Below are 20,164 nucleotides of genomic sequence, written 5' to 3'. Positions count from 1 at the left end.
GTCATTGCTAGACTAGCTATGGAACAAAGGACTGTTGCTTAGAGTCACTAGACCTTGACTGGCAGTCAGCTGGGTGGTGGAGTAATTTGATGGCTGAGGAAGAAAATGTTAATACCTGAGATGTTCTCAGATAACTGCTCGAGTTCAGAGCCTTCCAGAAGGTTGTGACTCTGAGCGGGCCCAAAGGCTGTCTGTTTTGTTGTAAGTTTGGAAGGAGTGAAGGTAGACATAAGATTCCCTGGCTTCGGGGTTGGATAAAGAGTCTCCCCAACTTTCTACCCCCAAGGTTTAGGGGCCCCCCAATAATAGGGACACCCAAAGTTGATAAATGATTTTTAAAACTTTTTAGTGTGAAACAATGTGAGACTCATGAGAACACTGCAAAAACAGCACAGGGTTTCTGTGTACCACTCAGCCGGCTTCTCCCAGTGATAGCATCTTTCATAACCATAGTTACTCAACTCAGGAAATTAACACTGGTAAAATATTATTAAACCTCAGGCCTTAATGGGTTTTCACTTTTTCTTTTTTTAGTGTTCACTCAATTTGTGTCTTTGGTGGATCGTTTTCAGGAATCTTACCACCTGCATAGATTTTTGTAACCGCCGCCGCAGAGCAAATGCTGTTCATTTTAAGTCTTTTCACTTGACTTCATGACTCTTGCCCCCCCGAATGTTCTCAAGCTAGCTAGCCCCGTGGTAGAAAAGCAGAAAGCTTTGAGTTCATTCCACCCCGTTCCTCCCCTAATTGAATTCTCTGTCCCCTTTTCCTGTTGTTCTGCGTGAATCACCATGAACCTTTCCTGCCATTTCAACTCAGACTCTGAAATGCCTTTGTGCGCCTGGATCCGTCTGCTTCCTCCATTCCAGGTCAAAGCTGAGGGCCCCTTCCCTCTTCTCTCATTTCCAGGACTATCCCCCTTTTCTCTTTGTTCAGTGCCAGAATCCAGGAATCTTAGGATCACAATGACAGAAACTCACGTCTCACTAAGCAAAGCAGAACAGACTGGACTGGGTGCTCCGGCACAGAAGTGGCGTCCAGCCCACACGGACCCAGGGGCTCCCTGGTGCCTTGGTGCTGAATCTTTGCTTTCTGCGTGGCAGGCAGCAGGCACCCTGCTACCTCCAGACTCAGGGTTTGCCACTCTGGCAGCAGCAGCAGCAGCAGGAAACAGTTGATGAAAAGCTTTGGCCAAATAAGGCCCAGGAGGAGGCTGATGGGCGCAGCTTAGGCCACGTGCTTGGCCCTAACCCCATCCCGGGCCAGAAATGGGGCATCTTGGCCATTTCTGGGCCCCTCGGCCCCTCCTTTGGCTTGTGCTGGGAGGTGAGGCTCACCTTCATCTCAGGCATGTGAAGCGGACCCATCCCAGGAAAAGGTGTTTTTTTTTGGACAGAAGAAAGAAAGGAAGGGATTGGTGGAGCGTGTCTCTTTGTGACACTCCTTAGTTCACTGGCTATCTTGTGGCAGGAAGGGGGGCGGTCTCCCTTGGGTCAGGTGACCACCTTGTCGGGGGGAGGGGTCATCCTGGATCAGGTGGCCCTCCTTGGCCAGGAGAAGGTTGGAGTCACGTGGCCACAGGGCTTACAGAGAAGGATGGCTTTCCTCCTCTTGTCTGTGGCTCTACAGCAGTCACCCCAGGACTTAGTGGCTTAGCACAAGCATGTCATTTATTTGCCCAGAATCCTGCAGGCTGGGGGTCGGGGAGCAGGCTCAGCTTGTCTTGCCTCCCGGGATGGAAGGAGCTGGGCTGTGTGTGTCTGGGCTGCAGGCACGTGGCTGCGGCCTCGGGTGGCGCCAACGCCAGCTTCTCATTGGCTGACGTTCACTTTCCTTCAGTGGATATCATGGAAATAAAGGAAATCCGCCCGGGGAAGAACTCCAAGGACTTCGAGCGTGCGAAAGCCGTCCGCCAGAAGGAAGACTGCTGCTTCACCATCTTCTACGGCACCCAGTTCGTCCTCAGCACCCTCAGCTTGGCAGGTGGGTGCCTGTCGTGTGCCTTCTCCCTCCCTCCTGTCGCCTTGCCCTTCCCGGAAGGTTCTCCAGCCGAGAACCCGCACCTGCCCCCCACCTCTGCTTGTTTGGGGGCGTCATGGTGTTCAGCCCTACCCTGCCCCTCCCCGGCTGTGTGACGTCCAGCTTGTGCTCCAGCCTCTCTGAGCTGCACTCGGCTCAGCTGTGGAACGGGGAGACGAAGAGTGCTGATCTTGTAGGGGTGTTGAAAGGCGGATGTTAAGGACCTGCCCAGCTCGTGCTGAGAGCTGAAGGCAGTTGCATTTTCTGTCCAACAGAGTCCGGCCATACACTGCTTATTCAGTCCCAGTGATCCGAAGCAACTGCCCTGAAATCTTGTATCTTGTTCGCACACATGCACACGCATAGCGCACCTGCAGATGCATACACGTGCACACACATAGACACATGTACCTGGAGGGGTGATTTCCAGCCATCCCTGTGACTCCACCAGAAAGTCACAGCAGCCAGGGGGAGAGCTGTGAAAAACCTCGGGCACTTTACTCAGGGCGCAGGAGCTTGTGGCCGCCTTCAGGGCCAGTCCCAGAACTGACTGACTTAGACCCCTGCGTCCAGTCACGTCGCATGGAAGAGGAAATAAACAGCATTACCAGGAGACCAGCATGGGGAACTGGAAGCTGAGTGGTGCTGGGGACATTCAGCTTAGGGTCAGATCACGCTCACTGGCTTGACTTCTCATTCAGGATACTTTCAACAGGCATCTTTTGAGCACCTGCTCTGTGCTGGGCTGCGTTAGATGTCAGAGGGGCTCTGAAGATGCGTAAGACCCGGTTGGTGCCTTTCGGGAGCTCACAGTGTACTTGGGGAGACAGACGTGGGGACGGGAACTGCAGGGCACGGTGATGGAGGCTGTGGTCCAAACGCTATACAGTGTGCTTTAGGAATACAGTGCCTAATTCCAGAGAAGGCTTTACAGAGGAGGTGACTTTTAAACTGGTTTTGAGGCATCACCAGGAGTTGGGAGGAAAGAGAGAGGGTGGTTCAGCGAGAGGGCGTTGCCTGTGCCCGGGCTTGGAGGAAGGGAATAGCAAGCTGGAGGCGGGAATGATGGGTATATCTCTGCTGGGTGGTACGTGGCAGGAGGCAGAGATGGGGCCGGAGAGAGGTCCTGTGACCATGAACTTTCAGAGCTGTGTCCACTTAGCCCCCCTGCAGGCCTGAGGCTTTGCTGCTGTTCCTGGTAGGGAGGCCATGAGAACCCACCCCAGACATGGAGCCTAGGATGCCAGCTTGATGTCTCATGCTCTGCGGCGCCCCCATCCAGCGCCCTGCAATTCCAGGTCACGTAGAAGGATGGGCAGGATCTGGATGGAGAGCCCAGCTCCCACTTACTGGCTCTGGGACAGGCCCCTTAAGTCTTCTCAGCCTTGGTTTTCTCCTCATCCGCACAGGAAGGGTGAGAGCAGAAACGCTGGCATGCTCTGTCCAGACTCACGAGGTCCCTGATGGTTCGCAGGTGTTGAATAAGTGGACCAGGTGTTTGCCTTGCCAGCGGCATTTTACTGATGAGGAAATGAGGCACAGAGGGTTACATAACTGGCGGAACATGACACAGCCTTGCAGTGCTGGGGGCCAGGGTATCGCTCTTGTGCCACAGCAGTACCTGAGCCACAGCAGTGGCCATGCTGGATCCTGACCACAAGGGAGCCCTATGATGGCAGGACCCCCCCCGCTTTTTTTTTGGTCTTTTGCCTTTTCTAGTGCTGCTCCCAAGGCATATGGAGGTTCCCAGGCTAGGGGTCTCATCGGAGCTGTAGCTGCCAGCCTACGCCACACCCACAGCCACAGCCATGCCAGATCCGAGCCACGTCTGGGACCTACCCCACAGCTCACAGCAACACCGGATCCTTAACTCACTGAGCACAGTCAGGGATCGAACCCTCAACCTCATGGTTCCTAGTTGGATTTGTTAACCACTGCACCATGACGGGAACTCCTGATGCCAGACTCTTAACTACCCTTTGTTGCTTTTCCCTTCCAGCTCAGCATCGCCTACGTTCTACCTGTTTCTCTGGCCTTGACTGGAGACGGGGAGATGCTGAGCGCTGCTCAGGATTGTGGTGCGAATTATGCCAGGTCCTGCCTTTAATTCGATAGTGTAGGGCTGAAGCCCAAACTCTCTCTCTCTCTCTCTTTTTTTTTTTTGACTGCACCATGCCTGTGGCATGTGGAAGTTCCTGGGCCAGGGATCAACACACACCATAGCAGTGACCTGAGCTGCTGTAGTGACAATGCTTGATCCTCAACCTGCCGTGCCACAGGCGAACGCCAAAGCGGAAACGCTTTAAAAACGTCGCTGGCTTGTCACCCCTGCTGTAAGAGGCTCACCAGGGGCCTGTGGCCTCATCCCAGACAAAAAGCAGGTCCTAGAACCCTCCCGTTCCCACGGTCTGTGTGGGGCTGGGGAGGTGGGGCAGTGTCTCTAAGCAGAGCTCTTGCCAGAGGGAAACACGGCATTTTTTTCTTCTTTCTTTCCTCTCCAGCTGACTCTAAAGAAGATGCGATGAAATGGCTCTCTGGCTTGAAAATCTTACACCAGGAAGTGATGAGCGCGTCCACACCCACCGTGATCGAGAGGTGACCGGCTGTGGCCTCTTTCTCTCTGGGGTTTGCTCACTCAGGCATTTATTCCGCTCCCTTTAGCCAATAGGGAGGAAGAAAGGGAAAGCGGCATTTCATCTTGAGTGTCCTGTATGCAGTAGGTGCCCAGGGGTGGCCCATCGCCGGGCCTGGGCCTCTGGGGTGAGGGGTGCCCGGGCACCACAGAGACGGAGACGCGCGTTAGTGTCGTGGGGCAGGGGAGGACCTGAGGCTTGTTTCCTAAAGGATTGAAGCGGGGCTGAGGCTGCCTCCTGGGAGGGCCTCAGCCCAGAGGCCTGCGGTTTTCCACGTGCCCCTTCCTCCAGGCTGGCCGAGAGCCTTCCCGGGACGGTCCGGCCAATGTCGTGGATGTCCGGCTGGGACCGGTCTGTGACTTACTGTCTCCCCGGTAAACAAGGCCCTCTGGTGTCCACTGTTTTTCTTACCAGCTTTTTGGGGATTGACACTTGCTGGTGGAGGGAATGTGTCAGTGTAAAGAACGCCAACCTCTGCGAGGCCAAGGGGCCCCTTGGCTCAGCGAGGGCATTTCAGCCACAAGGAGAAGCTGCTGCTCCCAAGTTCCCTGGGTTAGAAAGCAGGAAAACGTTCCTTTTTGTTTGCGGTTTCTTTTGTCCCATCCTATAGAACTCACACTTGTGCCATTTTCTTTCTTTTTTTGGGGGTCTTTTTAGGGACGCCCTGCAGCATGTGGAGGTTCCCAGGCATGGGGTCCAATCGGAGCTGTAGCCACCGGCCCACACCACAGCCACAGCAACGCAGGATCTGAGCTGCGTCTGTGACCTACACCACAGCTCACGGCAACACTGGATCCTTAACCCACTGAGCGAGGCCAGGGACCGAACCTGTGTCCTCATGGATGCTAGTCAGTTTCGTTTCCGCTGAGCCACAATGGGAACTCCTTTTTTACCATTTTTTTTTTTTTAACTTGTGCCATTTTCTCACTTTGTCCCTCTCTCTCTCTCTGTTTTGCTTTTTCTTTTTTGAATCAACTCTCTTCCCAGTTGGCTGAGAAAGCAGATTTATTCTGTGGATCAAACCAGAAGAAACAGGTAAGAGTCTGTCACATGCTTGTGGTTTTCCTCCCGATCGTCTTGGTCTCCCGGTGTTCATTGTCTCTTTAAAATTCCAAGGGAGTTGGAGTGCGTGCTCGCGGTGGAAAGCTCCTCAGGAAGTCGGGTTTGACTTACAAGGTGCCAGACAGGTGCCTGAGGTCGTGGTGACACAGTCTCCACCCACGAGCAGCCTCCCTGCAGTGGAAAGTTCGAGTCTCTCTCAGAGGTGACGTCTCTGCCAGGGAGCGCTTGGACCACATCCTCAAGGCCTTTGCACTTGAGCATCTTCTGTGTCCCAGCGAGAAACAGGATGGCCAAGGTGCCGGCCCTTACTTTGTGGTGGGAAAGAGCCTGATGGTAAAGATGTAAACCCACATCAGGGCCATGTGTGTAAGGACGGGGCAGACACGAGCCATGTGACGGCACAGTGTGTAACTCAGTGTCCTGGCGTGGTCCCCGTCAGCACACGCAGTGCTCTCTGCCAGACGGTTTTGTAACAAATGTGGTTTGTCCTTGGGCGGATGCAGGGTCATTCCCTCCTTGGTGAGAAATCCTTTCCTTCTTGATGGACCTGAAGTTGGTGCAGGTCCTTTATTATCATGGTGAATAATGGCTGCTATGAAAACCTTCAGGTCTCCCTTTTTATACGTGTGTGATGAGAATAGGAGCAGGAGGACTTCCTGGAGGAGGAGAACCAGCAGCCATGCGTCATCTGGTCTGCCATTTTGAGAGAGGTGGTGGCAATTTATGTTTCTCCCATTTGTGCATTTCCCTGTGTCACCAGACTTGGACCTTTATTAATCGGATGGGTGAAAGGCAACAGCAGATTTTGGCTTAAACTTGTGTTTCTTTATGAGTGAGGTTAAACATCCTCTTATCATTTTTTTTTTTTTAATGTTTCGATCCGGGTCTTGTTAATAATGTAACGAAAAGAACCGCCATTGATGGAGCACCCAGTATGCCAGGCACTGTGCTAAGCGCTTTTCCAGTCATTGTGTTATTTTAGCCTCACATCAGACCTCTTGAAAAAAATTTAAGAGTTCCCGATTTTGATGCAGTGGGTTGAGAATCCACCTGTGGTGGCTCCAGTTGGTGCAGAGGCACGGGTTAAAGGATCCAACGTTGCTGCAGCATTGGTTGCAGCTTTGGCTCGGTTTTGGTCCCTGGCCAGGGAGCTTCCACATGCTACAGATGTAGCTGTAAAAAAAGAAATTTTTTGTGTTTTTCCTTCTTTTCATTCTCCAGTAAGAGGTGTCACCATCATCTGTGAGGCCACAAAAAACCTCTGTCCCTCTCCTGTCTTTGTGAAAGTCATTCCACCTCTAAGGCGTTTGGGTGTCAGGTCACTGTCCCCATCCCTTGTGGATTTCAGAGCCTCCGTGGTCTCGTGTACACACGCCCCATAGGATGGTTTGCAGGCGGTAGCCAGGGAGCGGGGCAGGGTTTAGGAACGTGGTTAGGTCGGCCGGCAGCTCTCTCCCTGCCTCTGTCCATCTGCCTTTCCCTCCCTCCTCCTCCTCCTCCTCTCAGCACTGTGGTCCCCACACCCTGGGCTTTGCCCCTGTGTGACGGCGGCGAATCAAACAAGGGCCCCGTGTTGGAGGATTCTGGACACACTGGTCTCTTTCAGCCTCCAAGGTGGGGCCGCCCCTGTTTCCCTTCTCTGTGGCTTCCGGGTGATTCACAGCAGACGTTGGCACCGGGAGGACGGCGGGAGCCCTCCCCGGCCGCTCTGCGCGCCGTGCGGTCGGGACAGGGCTGTTGCTTTGGTTCCCGCGTCCGCTTCTCCATCGTCTGTTGTCGGGAAATGAAAACTCCCCTGGCTCCCGTGCTCAGAGCAGATTCTTGAGAGGCCTTCACGGAGACGTCTTTTCTGGAACTTTGGGCAGAGAGCCAGCTTGTCTCTGGCCTGACTCCTTATTCTGCCGTCCCGGCGCCCCGACCTCGCTCCCGGCGGGCAGAGCCCTGCCACCCTATCAACACGTGGAAAATCCCACCTTTCCTGTGGTTCCGCGAAGCCCGGAGGGAGTTCCTCTGAAGGAACGTTGACCAGGGTGCCAGGGACAGAGCTGCTGACGTCCGTGCTGCCAGTTCCCCTCCTTTCCTGTCGCCCACACTAATCGCGTTTCCTGAAGGCCAGCAAGGGAGCCACGGCAGCAGGGAAAGGTCTCGGGAGGGCACAGGAGGCAGGCTTGTGCCAGCCCGGCTGGGGCAGCGCCCACTCCCGGGTTTTTCCTGGCCTGGGCACGGCTCTCACTTTTCAGCCTCTCAAGAGGCGAAATAACAGCAGCTGGCGTTTGGGGAGACGTCGCTTTGCAGCAGCCACTGTTCTGAGCAGGTTCTGCGCTTAGTGGAGGGGGGCAGACGGGGACCCGATGCTCTCAGACTGGTGAGCGAGGCACCCTCTGGTCCATTTTGGGAGGACAGCGGGGCCAGGGGAGGTTCAGTCTTGTCCACAGCACCCCAGGTGGTCACCTGTGCCAAACCTATCCCCAGGCTGGTAAAAGGCAGCAGTCTTCCCTGCCCCATCCTGCTTAGGGCGTGAAATGATTTAATGTGTTTCACTGTGGTTAAATATACAAAACAGACAGGTTGGCCTTTCCAGACAGCATTCCCGTCTGAGATCAAGGGCATTCAGGTTGCTGGGCTGCCGTCACCGTCCACCTTCAGGGCACTGCTCCTCGTTCACAGCCGAAGCTCTGTACCCATTAAACCCCAGCTCCACTTCTTCCTCCTCCCAGCCACTAACCGCTGAGCCGCGGCGGGGACGCCCCACTTGTTGTGTTGTTGTTTCTAATAATTTTTATTTTTTCCCTCACAGCTGATTTCCAGGGTTCTATCAGTTTTCTGCTGCACAGCAAGGCGACCCAGTCACACACACATGTATACATTCTTTTTTCTCACATTATCATGCTCCATTGCAAGCCACTTGTTATTTTATAGAGAATTTGGGAAATACTGAAAGCTAGGAAAAACTATGAATTTGACATTAAATGGTAAGCGTTGTTAGCTCTGGGCACAATTTTTTTCAGTAGATTTACATCCTCAACTTTATTTATTGGTCTGTTCATTTTACTTGATTAAAATCTGCATATATATATATATATATACACACACACATACATAATATATATATACATATTATATATACATATATATACACACACATATATATACATGTACGTATAATATATATATAACTATATATATATAGTTCCCGTCATGGCTCAGCAGTGAACGAACCCAACTAGCATCCATGAGAATGTGGGTTCGACCCCTGGCCTCGCCCAGTGGGTTAAGGATCCAGCGTTGCTGTGAGCTGTGGTGTAGGTCCCAGATGCAGCTTGGAACCTGCATTGTTTTGGCTCTGGTGTGGGTTGGCAGCTACAGCTCTGATTGGACCCCTAGCCTGGGAGCCTCTGTATGCCACGGATGTGGTCCTAGAAAGACAAAAGACAAAAAATAAAATCTGAGTATAGGAGTTCCCACTGTGGCTCAGGGGTAATGAACCCGACTAGGATCCATGAGGATGTGGGTTCCATCCCTGTCCTTGCTCATTGGGTTAGGGATCTGGCATTGCCATGAGCTGTGGTATAGGTTGCAGATATGGCTTGGATCTGCTGTAACTGTGGCTGTGGTGTAGGCCGGCAGCTACAGCTCTGATTAGACCCCTAGCCTGGGAACCTCCATATGCTGTGGGTACAGCCCTAAAAAGCAAGCAAGCAAACAAACAAATAAATAAGCTAATTCAAAATGAGGGGGATTTTTGCCATCTCTCCCCAAAGGGATTGCCCTGGTTCCTAGCCTGTGGTCACAGGTTGAGTCTGCAGGAAAGAGAACCTGAGATGTGGGTTTGTGTGCAGGAAGCTTACAGGGGAGTAGGGGATCCACCCCTGTGGACGTGAAGTCAGGGAGGGGGTGGTGGGAAGGGGCATTGGGTGGTGGTGCCATCACAGCCTCTGACTCAGCTGACCCCATGGGGAGCTCTGAGGACAGCCCTGCTACGCTGTCCTGATTAAGGCCACAGGGTGGCACGTGACCTGGGCTGAGGCACTCTATCTGATGACAAGTCCTGGGCAGGGAGAGGGGTGCAGCCGGGAGCTGCCGGCTTCCTAGTCTCCAGTGGCTTGGCAGTCAGTGTGCCCAGAGCGGAGCACGAGGGGGAGATGCAGCCCGGGGAGTGGAGTGGCAAGGTCCCTGCACAGAAGCCTGAAGAGGCTCTTTGGTCCCCTTTTCCTGGGGGCTCAGTTATTCCGCTGCAAGGCAGGTCTTTGGGAGCAGGTGGGCTTGGATGTCCCCGTGCTCAGGTTCGCATGTGCCGCGGCCCGTGTTTGCCGCAGTGCCCCCCACCTCCCCAGTCTCTCTGTTCTTGGATGTGGGAAGGCTTCTTGGCCCCATTTCTGCCTGAAAGTTCTGGGTCCCCCAAGGCACTGTGACCTTTCCCTTGGTCCTGGATGCGCCCCTCGGCCACCATCTCGGTCCGACCACCGCCCTGCCTCATTTTGCAGTGCCAGCCCCCTCTGCTCCTCTCCCCCAACCCTGCCCTGGCCATGCTCTTTGTGGATGCCATAGGGCTGGGTCAGAAGCAGGGGTCTCAGCTAGCCTGCTTGCCTCTCTGCCAGCCGGCCGCACAGCTTTGTGTTGCTCTCACCGTCTTGCTGGGAAAGCCCTGACTGCTGGCCTTGGTGGTCGTGGGGCCGTAGGAGGGCATCTGGCCCACAAAGGTCCCTGATGTTAGGGACAGAGATGCAGGAGGCAGGGACACTGGGGTGGCCAGGAGTCCCCTGGGTCATCTCCTGGTGAAGCTGCTGAGTGTAATGTGCTGCTTCTGTCTGGTGTCCTGGCAGAGGCTGCCTTTACAGCATAGGGGAAGCCGGGCCATTTTCTGCCCGCAGCCTGGGCAGACTTCCTTCCTGGCCGCGCACAGCCCCTGTCTAGTCTGACGTTTCCAAGAACACAGAGCAGTTTTCTTTGGCCACACCAAAGTTCCCCAGACCACCCGCTCTCCCTTGGCTGACACTTGGCTCTGCACCCTTGACTCGCTGCGCCTCAACCCACCCAGTTCCATGCAGTGGGTACAGGCAGAGCTGGAAGCAGCCAGCAGTGGAGTTGCAGCCCCGATGTCCTAGCAGCGAACCTCTCTGAGCCTCAGTGTCTTCATCGGGAACATGGAAGTGATGGGTACCCACCTCTGAAGGTCATTAGACCTGCTCTGACCTTGAGCAGCATCCCCTGCCCCCCACCCCCATTGCCAGTTCTGAACCTGGGGGGAGTCGAGAATGTACACTGTGTAGGGGGTTGAATGTAGGGAAGGGTGAGGTGACATTGCCTGAATAGCTCCCAGGGCAGCCTGGCACACAGTAGGTGTTCAGACAAGGTTGGCTCCTTCCGCCCCTCTGACCTTCAGTGGCCACCCCTTGGTTTGAGCTCCTGTGACATTTCGTATCCACAAAGGTCATCTGACACTATGTCTGCCCACGCCGTGCATCTCCTTCAGGACCCGTGTCCACAGCCATCCCTGAATGGGAGGTCACCCCCCGCCCCTTGAATCCCGGGCCTCTGTTCCCAGGTAGTGCCCACTGACACTGACCCTCCGCGGATGAAACCCGTCGAGGCTGACGGGCTGGGGTTCCCCTCTTTTGCAGCATCAGCCTCCGAGAGCTGAAGGCCATCCTGCCGCTGGTCAACTTCAAAGCGAGCAGCGCCAAGTTCCTCAAAGACAAGTTTCTGGTAAGTTGCGTGACTCAGCCTGGCGATCATGTGAACCCAGGGCCACGGTGCCTTCGTGCTCCTCTGAATGGTGCCCTGGAAAGTCCTTCGTCTTCTTCGTCCTTCTTAGCACAGAGCGATCGTGGGCACGTCTTCGGACCGCGTTCTCAGTCCTGGCAGGGGACGGCGTCCACACAGACCGTGTTCCCCGGGCTGCTTGACTGGGAACGTTTCCACCGTCCAGCTTGCCCTTCCCCTCACCGTCCCGCAGCCTCTTTGCCTTTTAGTAACATGAACACATGTGTTTCTTTTGGAAAATACTCTGAAAGATTCATTATGAAGGTTGCCGGCGACATGGCGTTTTGTATGCAAGTCCTGACAGCGTCGTTGGCAGAGCCAGCATCTCTCTGCCTTTCACCCCTCTTCCCACCCGCCCCTCATTGCCCATCCTTCCTCCTGCCCATCCTCCCATCCCCTACCACTCCTCTGCCCGTCATCATTTAATGATGGTCCTGGCTCGGTGACCCATCGGTAGATCTGGGGTGGGTCTAGTTGCTCCATGAGTGATGGGTAGGTCAGGTGGGCTCTCCTCAGTGGTGGAAGGATGGAGGTGAGCTCTGGGCACTCTTTCTGGCTTTCAGAGACCTATTGACTCTTGTCAGGAACCCAGTGACATTCCGTCCCAGTAGTCCGCATTGCAGGAGTCACAGGGCCATGTCACCGGACTCCTCAGCTGAAAAACCTCATTCATGGTTGTGCCAAAGAACTCCTGGAGGAAGGCACACTTGATGGCTTATCAAGCCATCTTTTGGCTGGCCCCGAGCATCCCACCTAATCCAAGAAGGCAAAACCAGGGAAGGGTGGGGATGGGGAGAAGAGAGACTTAAGAAGCACCGCCCACTGGCTGCCACATAACTGGAAGTTCATTCTTCATCCAGGCTTTAGCAGGCAGGCGCTTCGTGGTTGTTATCTGGTTTGGTTTCAGGGAAGTCCGGGAGGAGGAGGGTGGTGGTAGTGGCTCTCCCATTTCACACATAAAGAAACTGAGGGTCTGAGAGGCTCGAGTGAATTGCCCAAAGCCATGAAGCAGTTCAGGGGACAAACCTTGACTGGAATTGAACTCTTAACTCCAAAAGCTGGGTTCCTTTCCTTAGGCTTTTAAGTATGACCTATCTGTACATACCCTGTAAGTATGGCTGGATTTGAAAGTATCTTCTGCCTCTAGAAGGAGGAGCTCTACAATCAGGCTCTTGGGATTCCAGCTGGGACCCTACTGTTTTGGGCTGTCAAGGGCAGGGTCTTACCTGGGTCCCTGGTGGGCATGTGCTCCAGGCAGATAAAGTAGGAAGCTTGTGGATGGTGGGTTCAGAGCAATGCAAGTTAGATTTCAGCCAGTGTTGTAGGAGAGCCGTGTGAACAGGGGGGAGGCATTCTTGTGGTGGACACCAGAAATCGTGTGGTCACTTTTTTTTTTTACATTTACAGGAAATTGGCGCACACAAAGATGAACTCAGCTTTGAGCAGTTCCATCTCTTCTATAAAAAACTTATGTTTGAACAGCAAAAATCGGTAAGATGATTCTTGGGCAAATGATTGAATGGTGTTTTTGTTTTCCCTGCGTTTCAAAGTCCAGCATGTTCCTAAGCAACCCAGGATGTGTTCCACGTCCCTGCTAGTCGAGGAAATACGAAGCAGGGGTGATGGCACCATGCTTTTTCGCCTCTTAGATTGGCCAAGTTTTTCAACGTGACAGAGCCGTGGGGACAGTGCATACCTTCTTGGTGGGAACATGAGTGCCCCTAAGTCTGCCTGGAATTTAATCCAAACTTATTAAAGTAAAAAGAAGTTCAGCCAACTCTGCTGTTTAATCTCATTCTGGAAAGAAATGTGTCTGCTTATTAGTAGTGACCATCTCCATTTGGAGGGATTATTTGAGTGTGTTCCTTCTTTCTATCCTTGACTGATGTTAATGAGAATATATATTTTTTCTTTTCTTGTTTTTTTTAACGGCTGCACCTACAGCACACAGAAGTTCCCAGGCTAGGGACCACATCGAAGTTGCAACTGCAGCCCTGTGCCACAGCCACAGCAAATCCAGACGCGAAGCACATCTGTGACCTACGCCACAGCTTGTGGCAGTGCTGGATCCTTAACCCATTGAGCGAGGCCTGGGATCAAATGCACATCCTCACAGAGACTACATTGGGTTCTTAACCTGATGCGCCACAGTGGGAACTCCAAGAATATATTTTTTAAGATAATATGCTATTCTAGAGTTAAGATTCGCATATAGTTTGACCTGACGGTGGCGTTTTGGGGGGCTCTTTTAGAGAAATGAAAACTCTGAGACCTAGGAGTGTGTTACCAGATCGTTTATTGCTTATGTTGGCAAAATACCTGGGAGCTGTCCGAACGCCTCGGTGTAGAGCAGTTGCTGGGTCATTTTGGTCCATCCATGCTATGCGGCCGATGAGGAGGCCGAGTCAGTTGCGATTCTGTCCCACTGGAGGGATGCTCATGATATTTTGTGAGGAAAGGCAGCAGCAGATTCACTCGAGGAACTAGGTCTGATTTTTTTGGTAACAAACAAAGAATCCTCCTGTGTATATTTGTGGGTGTTTTTAGAACAAAGAGAAAGTATGGAAGAGCACACACCTCACATTTAGTGTTGCCTTTTTTTTTTTTTAAGATTTTAAAATTTTTTCCATTATAGTTGATTTACAGTGTTCTGTCAATTTCTGCTGTACAGCAGAGTGACCCAGTCATACAGATATATGTGTGCGTGTGTGTATGTATATATATTTGTGTGTATACACGTGCATGTGTGTGTGTGTATATTTATGTATATTCTTTTTTTCACGTTATCTTCCATCAGGCTCCATCACAAGGGACTAGACAGAGTTCCCAGTGCTATACAGCAGGTTCTCATTGCTTATCCATTCCAAAGGCAATAGTTTGCATCTGTTAACCCCAAATTCCCAGTCCATCCCACTCCCCCCATTCCTTGGCAACCACAAGTCTGTTCTCAAGTCCATGAGTTTTTTCCCTGAGGAAAGGTTCCTTTGTGCCGTATATTAGATTCCAGCTATAAGTGATATCATATGCTCTTTGTCTGTGTCCTGGAGGGATTTGGGAAGCTGTGCAGGAGCGAAAATTACATTTTTCTTTGCCACACCTCAGTTTTCTTCAGCTTGTTCCCAGGTAGCACATTATTTCTGCAATTAGAAATAGTCCCATAAAGGGGTTCATGCTGTGGCACAGTGGGTTAAGAATCTGACTGCAGTGGCTGGGGTTGCTGCAGAGGCAAGGGTTTAATCCTCGGCCAACACAGTCGGTCAGAGCTGCTGCTCAGATTCAGTCCCTGGCCCGGGAACTTCCGTATGCTGCAAGTGCGGCCATTAAAAAGAAAAAAAAAGCTCATAAAGCTTAAAAAGTGAGGTTTTCATTGCCGTGCATGGAGCACCATGCTGGTAGGTGACTGCCGCTGTCACTGTTGGACAGGAGCTCTGCAGGTGGCTGAGGTGGCTCTGGAGCAGAGCTGTGAGGGCACAGAGGATGCTTGGGGGTTGGAGCCAGATGGACCTACTTTCTCCAACCAGCTGTTGATCTTGAGCTATAGCCACGGACCCCTCCCACGGTCAACCCTCTCATCTGTGCAGTGCGGGCAGTGATTCCCATTCTGCCGGGCTCAGGGGGATCGTGAAAGTGGGGAGGGGTTGGGGGTCAAGTGCAGGCATTTTCAAGTGATGAGCGTGACCGACAGTGTTCAGTTGCCTTCTGCCTGGAGGTCTGCACGCTGGCCGCAGGGGGAGGGCTCTGGGTAGGTGACCACTGGCCATGGGATTTGGGTTGTATCTGAAGTGGGAAAATGGGAGATCCATTTCTCGTCTGTCCAAATTGGGGGAAAATGCCTTATTTTATAGAGCAAAAGGTTGGTTTATAGTGTGTTCCTTTTTTCACACATGTAATGGTCAGTTCTTGGTTTAGCAAAGTGAGTGGAAAGATTGCAGGCTTTGGGTGTTGAAAGACCTGGATTCCAGCCCCAACTTGACCTCTAGCTGACAGATTGATTTTGGGAAAAGCCTTCCTTGCCCACCTCCCCCAACTCGCCTCCTCTATAAAATGAAGGTGTTAAATCAGGTCATCGGCTATTAACACTTTTAAAACCTCTCTAATCCCTCCCCCTTTTTATATGAAACCTTAATTTAAAAGTGCTGCATAAAAACTGATCAAAACACCTGTTAGCTTAAAATCTGTCACTTTTATGTATAATCAGTTCTTGAGAACAGTGAAAACGTTGTGATGACATTGTATACGTGAAATCCAGAATAGCAACTCTTGGTGTCTTAGTTGGCCAGGTCTGAGAAAAGCTCAATTCACTTGGGAGAAGTAGTTGCCAAAAGCAGTTTTGATAATTGTGTACCTTAAATTTGAAGATGCTGTCTTATCAGACAGTGGGCAGACACAGCTTGAGAACAAGGTTGGCACCAAAGCTTTGGCACCTGCTGGTACGTCAGGTGGTCACTGATAGTCTCTGCCCTGATGAAGTGCCACCCGAGAGCACTTAACATTATGGTTCTTCCTCAGGCGTAATGTGTGTGTGTGTGTGTGTGTCTGTCTGTCTGTCTGTCTGTGCAGAGAGAGAGAGAGGAAGAAGAGGAAGAACTTTGAGTCAGATTTCTGCAGAATCCCCAGGTGGCCAGAACTCTGTATTCACCCGTCGGCGTTCACTTATCCTTGGGGGCTTAATGGTTTAAATGGGGTTTGGGGGTTTGTTTTTAAATGAATTGCCTACATTTAAAACTTGGGAGTGAAAGTCCCTGTTGTGGTTCAGCAGGTTAAGAACCTGCATAGTATCCGTGAGGATGGAGGTTCGATCCCTGGCCTTGCTCGGTGGGTGAAGGATCCGGTGTTGCCGCACGTTGCCGTGTAGGTTGCAGATGTGGCTCGGATCCGGCATTGCTGTGGCTGTGGTGTAGGCTTGCAGCAGCAGCTCTGATTCAATCCCTCGCCTGGGAACATCCATATGTTGCAGGTGTGGCCATTTAAAAAAAAAAAAAAAAAGATTTTTCACTTCTCTTCAAAAAAAAAAAAAAAAAAAAAATGAGCTCCGGCTGTGTACGGGTCCTGAGCTCTGGCTATATTTGATGACCTCTGGATGGAGGGAGTCAAGCTCGCTCTGGTTTGCCTCAGCCCCCTCCCCATACCCAGCTCTCCACTAATTCATGTCACCTACCCGGCCTCTAAGGCTTTTTGGAACACCAGCCTCTGACCTCCACCATTGAAGGATGTAACTGTCCAGTCTGCGTGTTATAATATCACTGCATATTATAATTCTGTGACTCGGAATTTGAACACGAAGCCCCAGGCTCTGTAGATGGTTACTGGCCTGATTGCGAAGCCTCATTGTGGGTAACCTTTCTCCCCCTCAGTGTCAGCGTATCACTTGCTTCCTGAGCTCCTCGCTGAAAGCTCAGTGCAGAGAAAATTATCGCCTCTGTCCTCCTGGGGGCTCAGCTGGCTTTCTTGGGCTCCTTGGGGGGACAGGGCTGTGGGCGGTGATTGGTGACCCCCAGGGCCAAATCCAGGGAGTGGGTTCCTGCTTATCCGTAGCTGTAGGCCTCCAACTTGAGATGGACAGTTCCTCCTTTTGTCTAACCACCTGCTTATGCTGCTGCTGTCAAGCCTCAAGGCTTCTAAAAGTTGTGCAGCAGCGGGAAGATAGGAAATTTAATTCCATGTGTTCCTTCCTGGGGAGGGACTGGATCTCTGCCTAGACTGTAATAAGAGTATTATGAATAAAGATCAGAGCTAACATCTCCTAGGTGAACTCGAGGCTATGCTGAGTGTCTCAAGTACATTTCATCTTCCTCACGACCAGCGAGAGGTGCTGTTACTGTCTTTATTCACGTGAAGAGCATGAAGCTCAGAGAGGTGTCTTGCTGGCGGAGCTGCAGGGCCAGGATTTGAGTTCCCCTTTGCTCAGCCTCACGGCCCACCCACTGAGAATTCTTTTTAGCTTTTTTGAGCATTACTAATTCCGGGATATGTCAAACACAGACACACAGAGCTAATAATACAAACACCCCTACCCCTGCCATGTGTCGTCAGCCAGTTTCAGCAGTGGTCCCTTCTTGGCCGTCTCATTTCATCTCTGCCCTTAGACACTTCCCCCTTCTCAGGTGATTTTGAAGAAAACCCAAGACATTGTGCCAGTTTTTCCTTAAATGTTTAAATCTAGTACCCCGCTTCGTAGCTGCTGCTTTGCTACTTCCCTGCCTGACCCGCGAAGTTCCCTCTCGGGTCGTGGGGGCTGTGGGTGTGGGATTTGCAGGCCTTGGTGATGAGTGAGGATGGCTGACCGATATTATTCTTGCTCTCCGTCCAGGACTGGCGTTGTGGTCCCATGAGGTGGTTGGAATCCCCCCCTTTTTTTGTTGTTGTTGTTGTTGCTATTTCTTGAGCCGCTCCCACGGCATATGGAGGTTCCCAGGCTAGGGGTTGAATCGGAGCTGTAGCCACCGGCCTACGCCAGAGCCACAGCAATGCGGGATCCGAGCCGCGTCTGCAGCCTACACCACAGCTCACGGCAACGCCGGATCGTTAACCCACTGAGCAAGGGGCAGGGACCGAACCCGCAACCTCATGGTTCCTAGTCGGATTCGTTAACCACTGCGCCACGACGGGAACTCCAGAATCCCCCTTTTTTTGGGGGGGGGGTTGTGTTTTTTGGCTACACCCTGCAGCATGTGGAAGTTCCTGGGCTGGGGACTGAACCTGCACCACAGCAGTGACCCGGGGATGCTGCAGTGACAATGCCAGGTACTTAGCGGAGCGTCACAGGGGACCTCCTGGGTGACAGTCGATTCCTCTGGTTTTAGCCCTGCCGTTTCACATGATGTATTCTTGGTACCCTCTGGTCGCTCTCTGTTAGTTCCTGTTATGTGCCTAAGAGCGCTACGATGGTGCGCACTTGTTCTCCCTCCGTTTCTGGGGCTCAGGCATCCAGGCATCCCTTGGCTGGATTCTCTACCCCCGGGGTCTCACACAGCTACATTTAGGATTTCCCCTGGGGCTGTGGTCTCATCTGTGGATCAGATGGAAGAGCTCTGCTTCCAAGCTCAGGTGGTGGCGGCAGTGTTGGGTTCCTGGCGGTTGTAGGACCCAGAGCTCCAGCTTCTTGCTGGCCGCCTGTACCTCCTAGCGCCTGCCTATAGCTTCTCGATGCCTGGGGCTCCCTGCCTGGCTGTTTGCTTCCTCAAAGCCAGCAAGGCGGTGCTCTAAGCATATGTAACATCACCATGCAGTCACACACTCACCATTGTGTACCTCCCACTATGTTTGCAAGTCATGGGGCTAACACAGGGTCTGGCCTGCAGCAAGTGGAGCCATCTTTCAAAGTCCACCATGGGTTCCGAGTCGCTCTCCAGCAGCTCACGAATAATCAATAATCAGCTTACAAATTATATCCAGTGCAGTTCAGAGAACAAGGGCCTTCCCAGCCTTGCAAGGTGTGAGGGAATATAAACATACCCAGCCCTCTGCTGTCCCATACTGTCCCCCCGGGATCTGATTGTAGGTTCTTGTCTGCCTGTTAAAATAGAAAACAACTCTGCTATAATTTTTGTAAGGTGGCACTCATATTCCTTTAGCATTCCTTTTAGCTTGGAGCAGTATTAAATTTCCTGACCCTCCTGGGGGTGACGGTACCTGTCCTAGATGCTCGAAGTTTAAAAGAACTCATAGCTCTCAGTCGCCCAGCAGTGTGTCTGGCATGCGCTTGTCCTCAGGACGTGGAGTTTGACTGTTCCTGTCAGCCTGTCTTTAGGAGACAGGTTCCCCCCTGGAGGCGGGGAGGTCAGCTGCCCTCGTCCAGTTTCCAGAAGACCTTCTTGGTCACAAGTAGGTTTCCCAGAGTGTCCTTTGCTCTGCCCCTGTACTGAAGCAGAAGACCGGCAGCCCGTGGCAGGAAGTTCCTTTCTGACATCTGCACAGCAATGCATCGTCATTCCATGCAAAGTAGAAAGTGCATGTAGGGAGTTCCCATCGTGGCGCAGTGGTTAACGAATCCGACTAGGAACCATGAGGTTGCGGGTTCGATCCCTGCCCTTGCTCAGTGGGTTAAGGATCCGGCGTTGCTGTGAGCTGTGGTGTAGGTTGCAGACGCGGCTCGGATCCCGCATTGCTGTGCTCTGGCGTAGGCCGGTGGCTACAGCTCCGATTGGACCCTAGCCTGGGAACCTCATATGCCGCGGGAGCGGCCCAAGAAATAGCAACAACAACAAAAAGACAAAAGACAAAAAAAAAAAAAAAAAAGAAAGTGCATGTAGGAGTTCCCGTTGTGGCTCAATGGTTAACGAATGCAGCTAGGAACCTTGAGGCTGCAGGTTGGAACCTTGAGGTTGCAGGTTCGATCCTTGGCCTCTCTCAGTGGGTTAAGGATCTGACGTTGCCATGAGTTGTGGTGTAGGTTGCTGATACGGCTCAGATCCCGAGGTGCTGTGTCTGTGGTGTAGACCAGCAGCTACAGCTCTGATTGGAACCCTAGCCTGGGAACCTCCGTATGCCGTGGGTGCGGCCATAGAAAAGACAAAAGGAAAAAAAGAAAGTACATATAAATTAAAAAGGAAATTAAAACACCTGCAAGCCTACCTGTGACTATACCTGCGATTATACTTTCAGTTAAGAAGCTTGATGTTTGTTCTTGCAGATTTTCCACGGGTGCAGGCACGTGGGGAGTGGGTGACTGACATTGTCATGTTTTG

At 52.2% G+C, this 20,164-nt stretch overlaps 1 protein-coding gene across 3 annotated transcripts in view; it reads left to right on the top strand.

Moving 5' to 3' along the window:
- Positions 1 to 20,164, top strand: part of PLCG2 (phospholipase C gamma 2) — a 169,947-nt gene that overhangs the window by 63,529 nt on the left and 86,254 nt on the right. For all 3 annotated transcript variants that reach the window (XM_021093743.1, XM_021093744.1, XM_021093745.1), the window contains exons 3-7: positions 1,840 to 1,983; positions 4,521 to 4,614; positions 5,640 to 5,687; positions 11,336 to 11,420; positions 12,885 to 12,968. In XM_021093743.1, the coding sequence (XP_020949402.1) occupies positions 1,840 to 1,983; positions 4,521 to 4,614; positions 5,640 to 5,687; positions 11,336 to 11,420; positions 12,885 to 12,968 (455 nt within the window). The remainder of the gene's footprint in view (positions 1 to 1,839; positions 1,984 to 4,520; positions 4,615 to 5,639; positions 5,688 to 11,335; positions 11,421 to 12,884; positions 12,969 to 20,164) is intronic.

The sequence above is a fragment of the Sus scrofa genome, chromosome 6 (genome assembly GCF_000003025.6).
Source record: "Sus scrofa isolate TJ Tabasco breed Duroc chromosome 6, Sscrofa11.1, whole genome shotgun sequence".
Taxonomy (NCBI): domain Eukaryota; kingdom Metazoa; phylum Chordata; class Mammalia; order Artiodactyla; family Suidae; genus Sus; species Sus scrofa.
Note: the sequence above shows the minus strand (reverse complement) of the source record. Positions and strands in the feature narration are given on the sequence as shown.